At 34.3% G+C, this 17,001-nt stretch overlaps 1 protein-coding gene across 1 annotated transcript in view; it reads right to left on the bottom strand.

Annotated features, from left to right (window-relative positions):
- The window catches only part of RYR3 (ryanodine receptor 3), a 218,562-nt gene that overhangs the window by 71,538 nt on the left and 130,023 nt on the right, over window positions 1-17,001 (bottom strand). Inside the window, exons 43-53 of the mRNA XM_069858332.1 lie at window positions 16,814-16,949; window positions 14,200-14,380; window positions 13,652-13,766; window positions 12,317-12,437; window positions 9,189-9,358; window positions 8,299-8,519; window positions 7,070-7,160; window positions 5,824-5,964; window positions 3,389-3,552; window positions 2,385-2,463; window positions 1,321-1,410 (exon numbers count right to left, since the gene is read on the bottom strand). Of these exons, the coding sequence (XP_069714433.1) occupies window positions 1,321-1,410; window positions 2,385-2,463; window positions 3,389-3,552; window positions 5,824-5,964; window positions 7,070-7,160; window positions 8,299-8,519; window positions 9,189-9,358; window positions 12,317-12,437; window positions 13,652-13,766; window positions 14,200-14,380; window positions 16,814-16,949 (1,509 nt within the window). The remainder of the gene's footprint in view (window positions 1-1,320; window positions 1,411-2,384; window positions 2,464-3,388; window positions 3,553-5,823; window positions 5,965-7,069; window positions 7,161-8,298; window positions 8,520-9,188; window positions 9,359-12,316; window positions 12,438-13,651; window positions 13,767-14,199; window positions 14,381-16,813; window positions 16,950-17,001) is intronic.

Consider the following 17,001-nt stretch of genomic DNA (forward strand, 5'->3'; position numbering starts at 1 on the left):
AAAGTTTGTGTACTATATCTGAAGAAACTACATACTTCTTTTTACGTAAGAAAGAAGATTTAAAATAATTGCAATTTTTTAAAATTATTCTTAGTGGCATTTATTATTGAATTGTGTGTTAAAAAGTAACAGCACTCAAGTGGTATCTTGAGAAATATCATAGTTTTTACCTGGAAACATATTCATTGATTCCTCTAGTCCAAAATAACAAAATATTTATGGCACTACAAATTCTCTGAAATTACTTAGGCAAGTATGTACATTTGAACACATCAGCACACAAGGCCTTTTTTTAGTCTTCTTAAATGTATACCCATCACGGATATGAACATTACTAGTCTATACACCTCTTTACATATATACAGTCATCAATAAAAATTAAGGAACAGCTTGTATTCTGACACTCTTTTGAAAGGTAAAGATGTTACAGAAAATCTGAAAAGTTGTGGCAAGAAAAATTTGGAGTATGTCATATTAAGGCTTCTCAAATCAACCTAATAAAAGTATTTCAGTTCTCACCATAAAAAAAAGATTTTTTTATGACAGCTTTTATAGAAAGACATGATTTTTATGTTCAAAATTTCTAATCTGAGACAATTCAGAAAATTCGCTTTGAGCTGCTTTAGTAACAACTAAACCAACAGTTCATCTCCTGCTCAAATATTTCAAAGCAATTTACAAACCCTGAGGAATTAATCCTTATGAAACCCTCTTGATTTTTGTCATCTCCATTTTCCAAGCAGGAAAAGTGCGGTAAAGTTGGACAAATGTAATTAACTTATTTGAGTCAACCAACGAATCATTAGGAAAATATGTAATTGATTTCAAATTCATTTCACTGTTCTGACAACTAGAAGACATGCATGTCTAGTCAAGAAATTAAAATAAAAAATGCATTCAAAATAGTTTACTTTTTTTTCACCATATTCAACAGAAGCATCACCTACACTTTCCTTACTTTTTTCAAATATCTTTCTTGAAGAAGAAATTGCCTTCAGATATGTTAAATTACACTTTCATGTAATTCCCATGAACTGCTGCCAGTTATTCCTCATCAATGAAGGCCTGAAACCCCTGTGCTATAGATACTTTGAGTACAAATTGTCCCAGTCCAGTCCTATAAGACCACCGGAAGAAGAAATTTTACAAGACTCTGTGTAAAATTAACTAAAACATCATTTTAGCATATGGATGTTGCTATTTCCAACTGCAGGAATTCTAGTTTGTCTCTCTTCCTGTTCTAAATATATTTTAAATGGATTTTTAAAGTACTCAGATCAATCTAATTTTTATTAATGCTGCAGAAATATCTTCTATTACCTTTTCAGTTAAAGTTTTGAAAGGTCTTATTAAAGGGTGCGTCTTCATATTTTCATCCAATGAAACACCATATTTCCACCCATTATTAGTCTGAAACAAAAAAACCCCGAAATAAAATAAGAACACCACAGATAAGTAACAGCAAATTGGTCAGTTTAGTTTGTCATATTGAACTGCTAATCTACTCCAATAGCTACTCAGTGCTACAGAAGTTTCTGCTAAAAGCACATGCATCCATTTGTGTGTACACTGGAACAAAACACAGCCCACACAGATTAGATGCCATTTATAAGTAGCAGGTCTCAGGCAACCACTTTTGAGTCAAAACTGCAACAACTCCATTAAACTTAATTTGGCTCAAATTTTACTGTAGAAGTTATTTATTAACATTAATATCGATTTGTCAATGGAATACTAAAGAGGCTTTTATTAAATATTTCACTATGATATTAAAAAGATATAAAAAAATATTTTTTTATATTTTGTCTTGCCTTACAGCTATTTAGAAGTAGTGAAACAGAAACATAAACACAAGACAACAACAAGGCACTTGGTAAATTATAGAGGAAAACAATACGTAAAAGCCTTCTTAAAGCTAAAAAGAAAGAAAAGCTGTAACTATATTTTTCTGAAGAGAAAAAAAAAAAGGACATTAGGCTTTCCAGGTACTATCACAGAGCTGCTGCAATAGAATTTAATCTCTTTGGATCTCTAACTCCCAGTCAAAAAACATCACTACCAGGCAAAATTATTCCAAGATCTATATACCCTTACTCACAAAACAAAAAAAAGAAGAAAAACCAAATCCAAACCAAGTGCCCCTTTTTCATTCCCCTCAAATCTTTGTAATAATAAATACTGGCAACTGAAGGAAAGACAAATTTCAATGCATTTTCTTGAGCAAAAGGTTTCTTCCACATATCCCTAAAGAAACAGGCAGACATTAATGCACTCTGAACAAGCACCTATCAGTTAAACTGTTCAGTTTCTCTTTCAATATTCACCGTGTGTATTATTTACTAGGTGTTTCTGACAGTTGCCAGTCTTAAAATAATTATTCTTACCTTATCAATGGCCCACTTATCATGGGAATGTTCAGCATACTTAGTGACAATATACTCCAACTTTTCAGGAAATACGAGGCTGTAAACAAAGGGAAGTATGGACATTCAATAACAAGTTACTGCAGTTTGATTTATGAAAAAGAAGTCACAGTAATACATCACTAATCAAAAAGCTTCACCTCCAGATAAAGGCAAGACATTTGGCTTTGCAATTCCATTTTCTTTAGAAGAAATGCCACAAACCAAAGGAGAGCTATAGTGGCAAAAAATGCATAGTTGCACTTCCTAGCAGCTGAAATCACAAGACAAAACCAGCCTGCTTCACCATAACCTACAGGTATTTTATTTGGTAATTCCTAAATTCTGTAGAATAATATTAGTACGGATGTTCCACATCACATAATGATGGAGAGGTAAGAATTTAATAGCAAGAATGAAGTACTGATCCTAAGTTCTTCAATATAAAAGTATTAGAAATCTGTATTTTAAGAGCACAAAATCACTAGGAAAACCAGGTCTCTATTAAATTATCACACATCATCTGCTTATTTTGCTGCCTCATTTGGCTACAGATCAATTTTCAAAACCAAGTGAAGATTTTGTAAAAATCAGGAAACATGCCAATTGAATCACCAGGTTTAAATGATCTTGTAACTTTTGTCATAAGCACACTCTAAATAATGACAGAATTGAAAGTATTACAGGCCTAGGTAATAGGGTACGTAATAGTATATAATTTACTGTGTACTCTGCAGATAATAATGTGGAAGTATTCTCAGCATTGTATGGATGTTAAATGGGTTTTTTATCTACTAAACAGAATATGTTGCAGTTAAGTCTTTGGCAGGAGGAAGTAAAAATCCCTACTCTACTTCTGAAAGGTAGCAGTATCACTGAAAAGTCACTCACCAGCCAAGACTCCCTGCAGAGAAGAAAAAAATATTAATAAGAAATAGTATAAAAATATTTAAGGAAAGGAAATCACCGTGATTTCTATGACTCACTGTGCTGTGCTGACAGGTTTGGGGTCAAAATTTCCTTCTGGATCCAATGAAGTCTGCTTTTCCAAAGTTGACCTAATTCTGGTATCTAAATAATCAGGAGGCAAGGCACCAGCTATAGCACTTAGACAAGGTAAAGCCATTCGAAAGAGCTCTGGATCATACTTCTGCAGAAGAGATAGGAACTGGTTGGAAAATCCAATAGAAAAACATGCAAAATGTTAGTGAAAACCAAGCAGCCATACATACAAATATTAGAAGATGCAAACAAACAGTAAATCACATTTAAAAATTAAGCATAGAGCAAAATTAGTGAGTGACATCTATTTTTCTTGATATTCACTTGATAAGTTTTTAAGATTATTCAACATAAATGTATGCTGACAATTGCATAAGTACATACAATACAAATATCACACTCAAGTTTCCTTTAGGCCATTAGAGCCTACATAGGAAGGGTCAAGGATTGTTTGCCTAGTTATAGAAGTACAATCATCTATGGAATACCGTCTTAGTTCTTAAAAGACTAATTGCTATCTTAACTGCAGAAGCAATTGTCATTTCTTCCTTTTTGCCCCCTGATCTATTTCAGTTTAAATCATATTTGTTAAAGGAAATTATGGTTTACTGGAGAAAAGTCAGTTCATTGTTTTTCAAAACAGTTCTGGTAAGAGGTGAGCTAGCACATTAGCTCTTCTAAATAGTAATTTAAGCTCTGCAGACAACATAGAAGTACTTGATATATAAAAACATTAGGTGGAACTACATTTGAAGAATCTATCCTTAGTAACTTTCCATGAAAAATATTCAAGAGAGATTGTTACACACTAGATTATAAAAACCATGTGCTACAGGAAGTAGCAGGAGTTCACTGTAGGCCAAGGTTCTCCTAGCTCTTAATCAAAGTTCTCAGTATGCTTAGGAAAAAAAAAAATCATCACTTCTCTCTTTCAGATTCTTTATCTGTAAAATGGACGTAATGGCATAGCTTTAAAAGGCTTTAAGATCTACTGATGACCACAACATTGCAAGAGTTCTATGCTAGTATAATTATTTAATAAAGTTTTAATCAGATAGCACAGGTTTCTTTCTGATGTTATGACACAGGCAGCAATCAAACACTTATAAGAAAAAAAACTACACTGCAAGAATATTTCTCTTGCTTCATTATTAGAAATAGAAAGGCTACATGATTTATAAATCTGAACAACCACTTTGTGTCCAGAAAATTGTGAAGAACAACTTGAAGGTCTATAGAAAATACTTGCTGACAAAATCATATGTTTATATCACCACAATCAGAACACTTTAAATTTTGAGGCTTTAATTTTCTCTAGTTTTGTTGCAAAACCGAAACTTTTTGTTGTGTGTATGGCACAAACAAACAAAGTGAGATCAGAAGGTAAATTGCTTCCACTAAACATGTGGAAGCCATGAAATATCAAACCTCTAAGTATCTCAGTACAAAGAAGAACAATGAAGAATGCTGTGGCTCAGTAGATTTACACAACTCTCTCTTTTCATTGGTCTAGCAACCATTTATAGAAAAATGGAAATGCTATTATAGACACTGACGATTATTGTCAGAGAAATAAATTCTTCATTTAGTTGTAAAAAGCTAACACGCACTAATTGGAAACATTTCATTATGTCACACCCTCTTGACACTCTCTGGACTTGTGACAGCAGTAAGAGAGAGGTAAATGTTATTAAAATCAAATACAAATAAGGCTTTAAAGCCATTTTAGAATAATGCAGAGACGATGTTCACTTCCATGCTATAAATCAGAATGCCCTATCAATACAAACAGTATTCACTTTCCTATCAAAAAAGTCACTTTTCTTATTCCAAGAAAAGATGAGTAAGTGAAACAAATTGCAAGACCACACTTCGGAACAGGAAAATGGAAAAACATTTATTTGTAATAATGTTGCATCCTATTTCTTAATCTGGGCAATAACCAGAAAGCTAATAAAATATATGATTGAAAATGTATGATGTATAAAATGTATAATTGAAAACAGACTATGTAAATTTACTGTGCATACACCAACAATTTGACAAGCATATTCATGCGTTTCTTAAAATTAATTTTATGTAAGTAAAAGCATTTTAAAAAAATTAATACAGCTAAGATAGGAAAGGAAACAACACTGACTTGTTAGTGTAGCAAGCAATCTGCCTCATTACTGGTGTAAGGCTATATGGATATATTAACTCAAAGACGTGACACTTCATTAGTTTGAGAGGCAATCCTTCAAGATTCAGCAGTCAACTTTTCATTAAAAGGTTATTTCATTAAAAACATTCATTGCTATATCCCCCATATTAGGTGAAAGAATTGTTAAAATATGAACTTTCTGAACTTGGCACAGCAAATTATTATTGTAACACTTTTATAGTCATCCCATACTGTAATGTGAATGACAGTCATTACCTTATGAGACAAGGAATCAAATATGCCCCAGAAAAGTTTTTCAGTTAAATGTAATTCTTCTTCTGCTGCAATTCCATAGCTCCCCATTCCAGAAGGCAGACAATAATATTTCCAGCACTGCTCATAGTGATTTGTCAGAAGCTAGATTTTCAAAAGAATAAAAATTCACATAAAACATTGGTAGTTAACAAAATAACAGACTGGTTAATGAAGTCTGAGTTGCCCAAATCTGTTTAAAAAGTTACATGAGTAACTTATTTATTTATTTCTGTCTCTTCATTTCTAATGGCTCATAAAAGTGGTCCTTTTTTCTTCGCTTTCTTTTGGGGAGAGCTGTAGAGCCCACACTGTGAAAGTATAATGCATCAACTACTGCTGTGGAATTCTCAGTGACAACAGTGAGTAGCAAAATTACAAAATTTCAGGATTGTGACTGATTGAGCACAGATTAGCTCACAGGATATAAAGAGAGACAATGAAATGGGTATAACCCAGGACATATTAGATTCTGTTAAAAAGTTTTACAAATTCAAACTGATTTTACTTCTGTCATTTGTAGTTGATGGCATCAGTATTATTCAAAACACTTCAAAAGACATCTGCAGTACACAATTTTAGTTATGCCTGCTCACCTCTGGAAAACCTATGGAAAGAGCTATTGTACAGAGAATCTGTAACATATCAGTTAAAGAGCTATTATATGTGATATTCGTGCACTTTTCAAATAATTTCAAATTTCTACTGATTTCTTACTTAGAACTAAAAATTCCTATCCCATGTGAAATTCTAAAATTTCTTTGCACATCAGACTAGAATCTCAACATCTTTTCTTTTCCTGCAATTTTGCTTAGAAAGGGAAAATAATAATAATTAAAAAAAACCCCAAATCTTTGCTGCACTTTAGCTCCAAAATTACTGATGCTGCAGACTACATCTGTGAATCTGGCATCTCTGATTTAGAGTATGATAGAATTTCACTTCTGACACCAAGAGACCAACAGACCTAAGATCAGGCCCAAAAGGAACAGGAAGTAAACTGGACAGAAAATTTCTTAATTAAAGTTATTTATCATCTCACAATTGCAATTCTCTGTTTACAGAACAAGAAGGTGGGTAAGACTTCAGTTAAAGATTGCTCAAAAAAAAAAGGTGAATTCTGTTCCCTGGATTCTATTCCTATGATGATGAAAGATTATTGCAAAGTAAGTTTTACACCAAATGCATGCACAGGAAGTAAAGCATTTACCTTGAGAGGCATTTTACAGTATTCATTGAGTAGGGGCACATCAAAAACTAGTCTTCTCAACAATTGCTGTAGCATAGAGGGACGCAAGTGGCTGAAATTTAAAAAAAAGAGAAGTTCTTATTAAAATTCATGCAGTCTAGTGAAAATGAAATAAAAATTGAAACCAATTTGCATATTGGAAGTCAAATCAGTCATTAAAAGCATTTTGAAAAAAACAGTGGTACACATGCACAGAAAGATGTGCTACTACTGGATTCTCTTAAGTCACCATACAATAGGTATGATTGTACTTTATGACAGCAGAGGGAAGATGCTGGATTTTTTTTCTGAGTATACAGAGAGGACAATCTAAGCAAAAGAAACTGAAATTTATCTTAAAAGAACTGTTTCTCATATGACACTAAAAAGCAAAAAAACACTCCTAACTGAAACTGATCTGGGACATATATTATGATTATTCTTATATGAAATAGATCTCAACTGGAATACCTAGCATTTCTTTTCTAACTATTTAATTTCAGGGATCTATAGGCTCAAAATCAATGTAAAAATACTTCTTTCCTATCTCCCCTTCAGTCTTCACTTTTTCAGGCCAAAGATTCCTGGTATACACAGTTGTTCCATAGGAGCAAAATTATTTCTCATGTTGATACCTCTTGTGGAAATTTTTTTAATATTTTCAGTTTCTACTATATTCACTTTTTTGGCAGCGGGAATTGCTATGCACAGTGCATTACTAATTTCACAGTCCACTGCACAGACAAACAGCACTACAGAGTTAGATTATGAATGAATTGGCAAATCTTGACATAACTCCAGTGTTCAGTTCAGTTTTAGGATCAGTTTTTTAGGACTTGGGAGAAGGGAGGCTTGTAGCTTTTCTTTTCAAACACTTTGATGTCTTAAATTCTCAACACCCTCTCACTGACACACATGATAGAAGGTTTTTTGTAATTACTGGGGATTTGTTTTTACAAATAATCAGAATTTATCCTGTATCACCATAAAGCTCACATCAACATGACAGCTTGTATAATACAGTGCCCATAATGGAAACCCCAAATCTGTTTTCTGTTTTCCCTTCGAAAAAAATCCTATCATATGCTCTGGTCATTTATTTAATGTAAAAATAAAGTAATCTTAGTTCTACATTATACACAAATAAAGAGAATATTACAATACATAAACTGCATAAAAGAAATGAATTTGTACACAGACATCATACATACTGGCAAATAGCAAGCAGGCATTCTTCAATAGTGTCCCTTTGTGCTTTTGTAAGGGAACGTCCCTTGGATAACCTATATATTGTGTGAAGCATGGAGTCAACCAGAGAGGCATGATGCTCTGTTCCAGAAAAGAGGGGAGCACATCTTTTGAGTAATGGAAACACAGCTGAGCAAATATATCTATTTAGTGCGAGAGCTGCCTCTGTGGTACTTAGAGAAACCTGTATGAAGTAGTAAATTATTGTTAGTATCATATGGAATAAAAGTTACTAAATATGAAGTCTATAAAATATAACAATCGAATAACCCTTAAGTCCCCTTAGCAGCTGGGTACTAACACGATATTCCCAGTATGTACATAAGGACAAAAGCTACTTTTTGGAACCTGAGAAAATCCATGTCATCCACTTATCTCCTACCTCTTGTCCCATTGCACTCTGAACCAATAGGAACAAAAAGGAATATGCAACTTCTCTCTTCAAACAGGTTAGCAAAACCCGTGAGGCATTGAAAAGCACTTTTCATCTCATTTAATTCTTTCATACCCAGACACATGAATTTTCAGTGTAACTCTTAGAAGCACACATCAAAAAAAATTAGTCATTAGGTCTATTACAGGATACCCAGTGTATTTATTGTATAGTTTGCGTAAGCCTCTATTAAAAGTTTTTAAACTTCATTACATTGTTGCTTCTTAAGATGGTAACAAATGCTTATGATCTGACTTAAGCACTATTAATAAAGGCTGAGTTATTAATGTTTCTGCTTATAGTGACTCTATATTACTCTTTTTTATTTTATAGCTGTTTTGACTTGAAATTCCATTTCTTACACTTAACAGAGCCACTATTTCCAGCTACTGCACCTAAACTCCATAGCAAAATACTTACTGTATCCAAAGAGGCAGAGGCTCTTAAATCTGGTAAAAATCCAACTTCCAGTAGGTGAAGAAGGAAGCTTTGGTCCTTAATACCATAGACACGGTCCAAGAAGAGTACCATGGGTGCTTTATGATCAGGACAGAAATTTGCAGACATGTCTGGCTCATTTACTGTGCCATCTACACAAAGATATAATACAATTTTTAATAGTAGATAACTAATAAGAAATATCAAGACAATGAAAGACATTATAGAAACATTTAATGTGTAAAATAACATGTTCAGTGCAACTTATATTCTTGTTCAGTTTTCTTGTATGCTGAAAAAGAATATTAAGTTTTTATTATTTCAAAACATCCATTATTTTGCAATTTATTACTCTTTCACTCTTAATTGAAAAGATAAGAATGAATGGTATTCTACTTGTGTCATTGCTTTCACAGAGAATGTTAATATGGCAAAATTGAAAATAAATATTACTTCAAATATTAAAAATCTATAGTAACTGTGAAGTCAAAGATGTTAAGAATTTTAAATTTTGTCTCATGTAAGCTAGATTAGAAATAACATTAACATGGAACACTGCTGTGTATCAGATAAATCTTCTCTGATTGTAAAGGGAGTACACAATTCTTGGGAAAGGACAACAGAGGGGGGAGGAAGTAGGATAAAGTTATCTTGCCCTAGAATAAAGTAACAGACTTGTATTTGATGGCCTACAGAACATGAAGAAACACAGAGATCATATGCCATAAAACTCCTCCTCTGTTGAATTTATGCTTTACAGAAAATTGTCCATTGTATGGTTATCTTGGAAGTTGTTGGTTTTTTTAAATAAATCCACCTGGGATAACCACACTGACCACTTCTAGGAAAGAATGAAGAGTTGCATAATAAGCAAGAACACTATCATTAATACACCTCTGATCTCTGAACTCTGATTTTGAATTATTTTTGATCTCCAGGGTGAAGAGGGTGAAAACTCTAGAGTCTTCACTGACTTCCCTTTAAAAGGTAGCATCAAGAAGGCTGTTAGTTCCACTGACAAAAAACCCTCAATTTCAACCTCAATGACAAGTAGGGATCCAGGTACAGACTGGGAACTCTGCGGTTTGATGCAGATCCATGCTGTGCTCTGGGTTCAGGCTTTCTATGTGTACACACAGTACTCAATGCTTGGATCTTTGAAGAGTAGTCTCATTACTCAGAAGCAAGAATGAATTAATTAGACTAGTAAGAGAAACAGACAAGTCCTACAACAATACAGCAGCATAACCTCAACTCCACAGTGGCAGCCCTTGAGGTACTGAGGAGGACATAAGTCTTGAGGAAGGAGTGTAATCTACCTGGGAAGGGAGGGTGTAATCTACCTGGGATTGAAGGATGTAATCTCTTAAGAGAAGAGTCACTCCTCCTATGTCAGTATGTACCATTGTACGTATGATTCTCCTTTGGTAAACAGGGTCTCCAAGGATATGAAGAAGGAGGTGGTGGAAGTGGGAAATTGCTGTATTAGGCACTAAGCTGGATGGCTTCATGATGTATAAGAGGGTTCCATGATAACTTGTCTTTCTTGTATGAGAGGACCTTGTGGAAGGCAGCCAGAGACCTTGGGTCTCAAGGAATTTGTGAGATAGTGGTGTAGAGAAGAGAGATTTAGTTAGGTTGATTAGAGAAGGAGGAATTCTTTTGGGACAAGATGAACAAATACAGATATAGCCTGCAACTTAATAAAAGGGAATCAGGCTTCTATTATTGAATATTAGAGATCAAAGTGGAACATAATACCTAGAATTTGGGGAAAATACAAAAGGTGTGGAGAAGCATATTGGGACAATCCCAAAGCAAGTATGACTGGTTTTCACTTCCTATGAAAACTCCAGAGAAGAAATAAACAGCACAACTCCAAGAAACAAGAAAGGCAATTAAAATGCAATGTGCATGTGCAACATTTTAATCAAGCAAGGACAAACAGGACTCTATACTCAGTCATCAGCAATGTGGACAAGGAAGCAAACATAGGAGCCTAAAAGTCTGTATACAACACTAAATTATTTGGTATGGTTAAATCATTAACAAAATTGAGCAGGCAAGGTAGAGAAAGCTGCACTTCAATGCAGACAACTCTAAGCTAATATATGTGCAGGAAAATAAAGCATGTCTACATAATGCTGAGCTTGGAACAGACACTACACAGAGATCCTGAGGCCATCACTTAAATTCTATGAAACCATCAGCAAAATGTGTAGCAGTGGCTAAATAAGTTGACAAGACACTGTGCACCATCAGAAAGGGATATTCAGAATCTGAGAGAGGGCATAATTTTGCTGCCATATGAAATAGAAAATGAATATATAAACCAACCTATTGCGTTATCACATTACCAGTACAACCTGCTCACACCTTGTGTCCATCCCACAGCTGCTTTCCATATCTCAGGACTGCAGAATAGAGATATTGAAGGTATTCAGAAGGACAACTAAAATGTTATTTTATGATGAGAGACTAAGAAAAACCGAGATTCTTAAATCTGGCAAAATGAGGACTGAGAAACTATGTAACTAAGCCTTAGAAAATTATTAATGTAGCTGACAAGGTGAATGAACAACTGCTATAAATCAAATTCCAAAATATTACAATTCAAGGGTGGTAAGTAAAATCAGTAGAGTATAAGTTTAAAAAAGACAGATGCTTAAAATGCTTATTTTATGTAGCACATAGCGAAGTTCTGGAACATAGTGCCATAGGAGTTTCTAGGCACAGATATTATTCTAAAGTGATTAAAAACATTTTTGGCCACCACATCCAGAGAAAAGTATTAATGACTCAATGATGCAGAATTACAAAGGGACAGAGTCCAAGCTTGCACACTCTACCTAAAGAGACAGCATCTCTACATCCACCGCTGCAGACAAAGTACTCAGTCGGACACCCCATTAGTGTGAATCAGTAAAGTATTTCTTTTGTTCTTACATTCTCTGCTTCACAGGAGTAAGGATCAGTTCTACTGGAGCAGCTCTAATTGACACATTTAATTAAAAGCTGATGAACAGTTCTCTGCTGCAACTCCAATAAAAATGCTCTAATAAACACCTGAAGGCTTATGTGCCATAATAAAATAAAAGTATTAAAGTTACCTTTGTTAACTGTTGACAGCTTTAGTGGTATACTTATAATTCCAACTAAATCTTCAGTCGGCACTAGAGATCGAAGGATTGACCTGATTCGAATAGCTTCCCCTTTTCCACTTTGAATAAGCTGTTAGAAAAAGTTTATAAATTAAGAAATTTAGCACTCAGGGACATATGAAAAATTTTCTCAAAGTACTGATACTAATATGATTTTTCAGACACTAGAAAAAAAGGGCTCAGAAATTCAATTTATCCCAGAACTCCTATGGAATTACCAATTTTCAATTGACATTACTTTTGAAACTGTCCTAATTTTGATATATTATCAATAATTTCACACTAATATCAATCCCCAATAACACCCACCACCACACCCCCCGATAAGCTCTTTAAAGCAATCAGAAAAACTGATCAAATTGCAAATTTCTGAAAGACTTGTGTTACTTACAGAACCTATACTGCCAGGTTTTGAGCTTGCGTCTATTACTGTGAACAGATGCAAACCTATCTGATGTACCTATGCATTTTTCCTACTATTTCTATGCAGTAAAAATTATAACAGGCATTAACAGTAATGAGGTGACTGAATCCTTTTAACTTCTATCAGAAATCAGGTATCCAGAACCTGTGTCTTTGAAAATCCCCTCCAGTAATTTTCTTAATGTAAAACTGCTATTTCTGGCAACAGACAGCTACATATAGCTTTACAGCTAAAAAAGTTCATAGCTTTGGTAGAGTGAGTAGGGGAGTTACGATCCAAATCTTTTGCTTCTTATTGTATTGAGATACGTACTGCATTTTCAGCCAGATTTATGCTACTAAAGAATTTTAAATACTAGCAAGCAAAATTCAGTTTAACTAAACCCAAGTGTTGTGTGTGGCTCTTACAGGCATTTCAGTCAAACAAGTTATTTTACATATTTTCCCACGTATTCAAGTGGTGTAGATACCATATTTCATGAGTTCATACAAAAGCTGCTCTGTATCACGTTCTTGAGAAAATTATTTTTATCACTCTCTAGAGAACAGTAAAGGGTCAGTTTCAGAAATTTCATTGGTAGTTTGTTACCAGCTAGTTACACTAGTAGTTCATCTTTGCTTTGATTCCATAGTCAAATAAAAATCCTCAAAATTTTAGATAAATAAAAATATAGGGAATCAAAAGACCATGACTCTTTAAAAATATCTTGCAGGGATCATTTCTTCCTAGATACAGCAAGAAATGCAATAAATTCTACCTTCTAAAGGGAGGAAACCTTTAAATAGAGAACAGTTTACTCAGATATGTACAGTTCTGTTTACAAATCTACATTTTTTGAGCAAGTGAAAAAATGAACTTACATGCATTTCTGGTGCACAGCGTCCAAGTAAATCTATGAGAGCTGAGTAAAATGACATGATTGCATTGCCCATGTGCACAATCTCCTCCTCCTCCTCCTCCTCCTCATCTTCATCACTAAAAGGTAAACAATACAAGTGAACATCTTTGCTAACATAAGTTTGTAACTCCTCTCTGGAGCTGGATCCATGATCCAGAGACTATCAATCTGATATATGAATTTCCCCCAAGCTCTGGCTTAGAGGGGTTGTATCCCTACTGTAAGCATGCAATTGAACAGTAATAACTGACTTCACAGCTGCCTTCTATGTTCATTCCACAACAGCCTTCTCCTTTGCTTTGTTCTTCAGGCTTCTTTTCCTCTGTAACTCTTATTCTACTTTTATCTAGCTCACGCTTTATGAATTCCATATGACAACTGCTTATGGGTGCAAATCTCTAATGCTCTGTACCACACCTTACACAACAGGGGCTATTATTCATATAATGCAAACATGATTAAACCAGCTACTAAATCATCATTTGCAAACAAGCATTCACATTTACTTACCTTTCTCTTTTATATGCCTGGGAGGGAAGGTCACGAGCAGGATTCTCTGAGATCCTGATAGCTTCCTGCATAGCTGCCAGTAAACCATTTCCTCCTTCTCCCCTAAGGTCTGGTCCAAAGCACTCTGGCCTTCGAATAAGAAGCTTGACAACTACACTTGCATTTTCCTCGACACTTTCACCTGAGGATCAAAAAGCAATATGCATTCTTTCTCCTGAAATGTGTCCTTAAGTCAGAAGACAACTGCATTTTCCCCTAAGTTTTAGAAAATATAAAACAAATCCTCATCCTTACTTTTGAAAACAAAAATGTATCAACTTGGCAGCATTGGAAGTGCTTCATCAAAAATATACTGAGGTGTAAAAGTGACAGTGTAGACTTGCCTTGAAAAAGTTTTACCACATTCAATCTAGAAAAGCTCACTTTAGAAGGTTAACATGCTAGTTTTCTGAAAAAAATCCATATGGACTGGATGATGTTTTTTGTTTAATAGAATTCAGATAATCTAAATTTTATTTTAGCATATTTGTTTCACAAATTTCGAAAAGAAACTGCCCACAGAAACAAGTAAAAGGAGAAGATATTTTTTTTTTTAATGTCAGCTTTAAAGGAACACAGGGTGCTCTACAAACACTGATACCTCAAAACTATGTAAACACATGACCTATTAGAATAGGTTGTGATCTAGATGCTTGCTGAATAAAAGTCATTAGGAAAAGAAATACTTATATAAATGAACTCTTTTGTATGTAGGTTACCACTTTGTACTGCAGTCAGTGGCACATAAAAGCATGACAGGAATAATAATTGGGTCAGAATCTCAGTTTATGGTTAAATAAAACTCTTTAGAAATTCACAGTGGCTGCCTTATAAGAATAGTGACAAATTAATGGGACATTTAGGAAGAAAACAAATTACAAAAACCAAAACAGTACACTGTCACTGAACTTGTGGTATCAGTAGCTTGGATCATCAGTATATAGACTTTACATCCAAACTACAACACTAAACCAGTACAGAAATGTTAAGTAGCAAGTTTATATTAACTCGAATGTTGCAGCTTTAGCAGCCACCAAAAAAGTAGTATTAGAAACTGTATTTTATCAGAGAGCAGCAGTGGTGCTACCAGGAAGTCACAGCCAATGGAAGGCAATGGTAGGTAAGATAACTGGGACTAACCGGCTGTAGAAAGAGCAGCTGAAGACTTTAAACATCAGTCACACCAGTACTTTTCTCCTCTTAAAATACTGGTATGACCTTGATATAAAACATAAGACAAAAGAAACAGCCTCAAGTTGCAGCAGGGGAGGTTTAGACTAGATATTAGGAAAAATTTCTTCACTGAAAGGGTGGGCAAGCACTGGAACAGGCTGTTCAGGGAAGTGGTGGAGTCACCATCCCTGAAGGTATTTAAAAGTCGTGTTTAAATAGATATGGTGCTTAGGGACATGGTTTAGTGGTGAACATGACAATGTTAGATTTACAGTTGACTCAAGGATCTTAAGGGTCCTTACACTCTATGATTCTACAACCTAACTACTGGCTTTGCACAGATTCTGTTGGTTTCTTTCTTTCTCCTTTCCATCTACTAATTTTCATACTGCACAGAAAAATCAGGATTTTAAATCTTAAATTCAAGACTTTTAGTTTCATTTGGTTAAAACCTTTTAAGTGAAGACTTTAAAAATAATTAATTAAGTAAAATCTAATCTCAAAAGAAACTCACTACATGCCTCTCTATAGATATACAATCGATCATCAAAACACGTACAACATTCAGCTACGGTTATCAGATGCTCCAGAATCCTTGTATGTTTCATGTGTCTTTTGTGGAGACAAATAAACACTCCCCCCTTAAATATTACAAGGGGCTGTTTGAATCATTGTTGCAAAATCAAATATCAAATACAAATAGAATTATAAAATGCAATTAATTCTTTTCTAAATTTTAAGCTAAATTTTATTTTAGCATATCTTTTTTCATAAATTTCACAGAATCACAGAATAACCAGGTTGGAAGAGACCCACCGGATCATCGAGTCCAACCGTTCCTATCAAACACTAAGGAAACTGCCAAAAGGAAACTGCCCACAGAAGCAAGTATAAGATAGTTATCAAAAGATAATATTTTTTCTTTCTTTAGAACATCCACTTTAAGGTACAGTGTTAGAGTGTTTTACAAACACTGATCCTTCAGAACTATCTAGACACATGACCTATTGGAAATGTGTTTTTTGTAATGCAAAATGGCTTAATTACTAAATCTCCCAATGGTACAGTGGCCAAGAAAGGTCTAAAATCAGTGCTTAATGGTTATGTTTATAACCAGCATATGTGGTATACGTAAAAATTGCAGTTTACTCACTGAAAGAATTCCTAGAACTATTTGCTAACCTAACAGGTTGTTCTGTTAAATTATGCAAGTTGCAAAAAGAGCCAGGAAAAAAAATCCAACTAACTATGAAGATTAAAAGAATTACAATAAGCAGCATATACTAATACTCCTGTGTTTGTAATAAGAACGGTATGCACTAACCTCTCTTCATCTATTAGAAGAAAAGTAATTTTAAGAAAACCTCTTGATGGAATTTGGATGCCAAGAACTTGTACTTACTGTTAACAAAAACTGCAAATCTTAAAAATGACAGGTAACGTTCACCCTCTATCGGATTCCATCCAATGTCTGGATATCCTTTAGCCAGCAATACTGGACAACTCTGCAGGCCACAACCTGCCAGGTAGGTAACAACCTACAATACAGAAGAATTTATATATATGTTCAGAAATAAATTTCTAAAAATA

This window comes from Phaenicophaeus curvirostris, chromosome 5, assembly GCF_032191515.1.
Source record: "Phaenicophaeus curvirostris isolate KB17595 chromosome 5, BPBGC_Pcur_1.0, whole genome shotgun sequence".
Taxonomy (NCBI): Eukaryota; Metazoa; Chordata; class Aves; order Cuculiformes; family Cuculidae; genus Phaenicophaeus; species Phaenicophaeus curvirostris.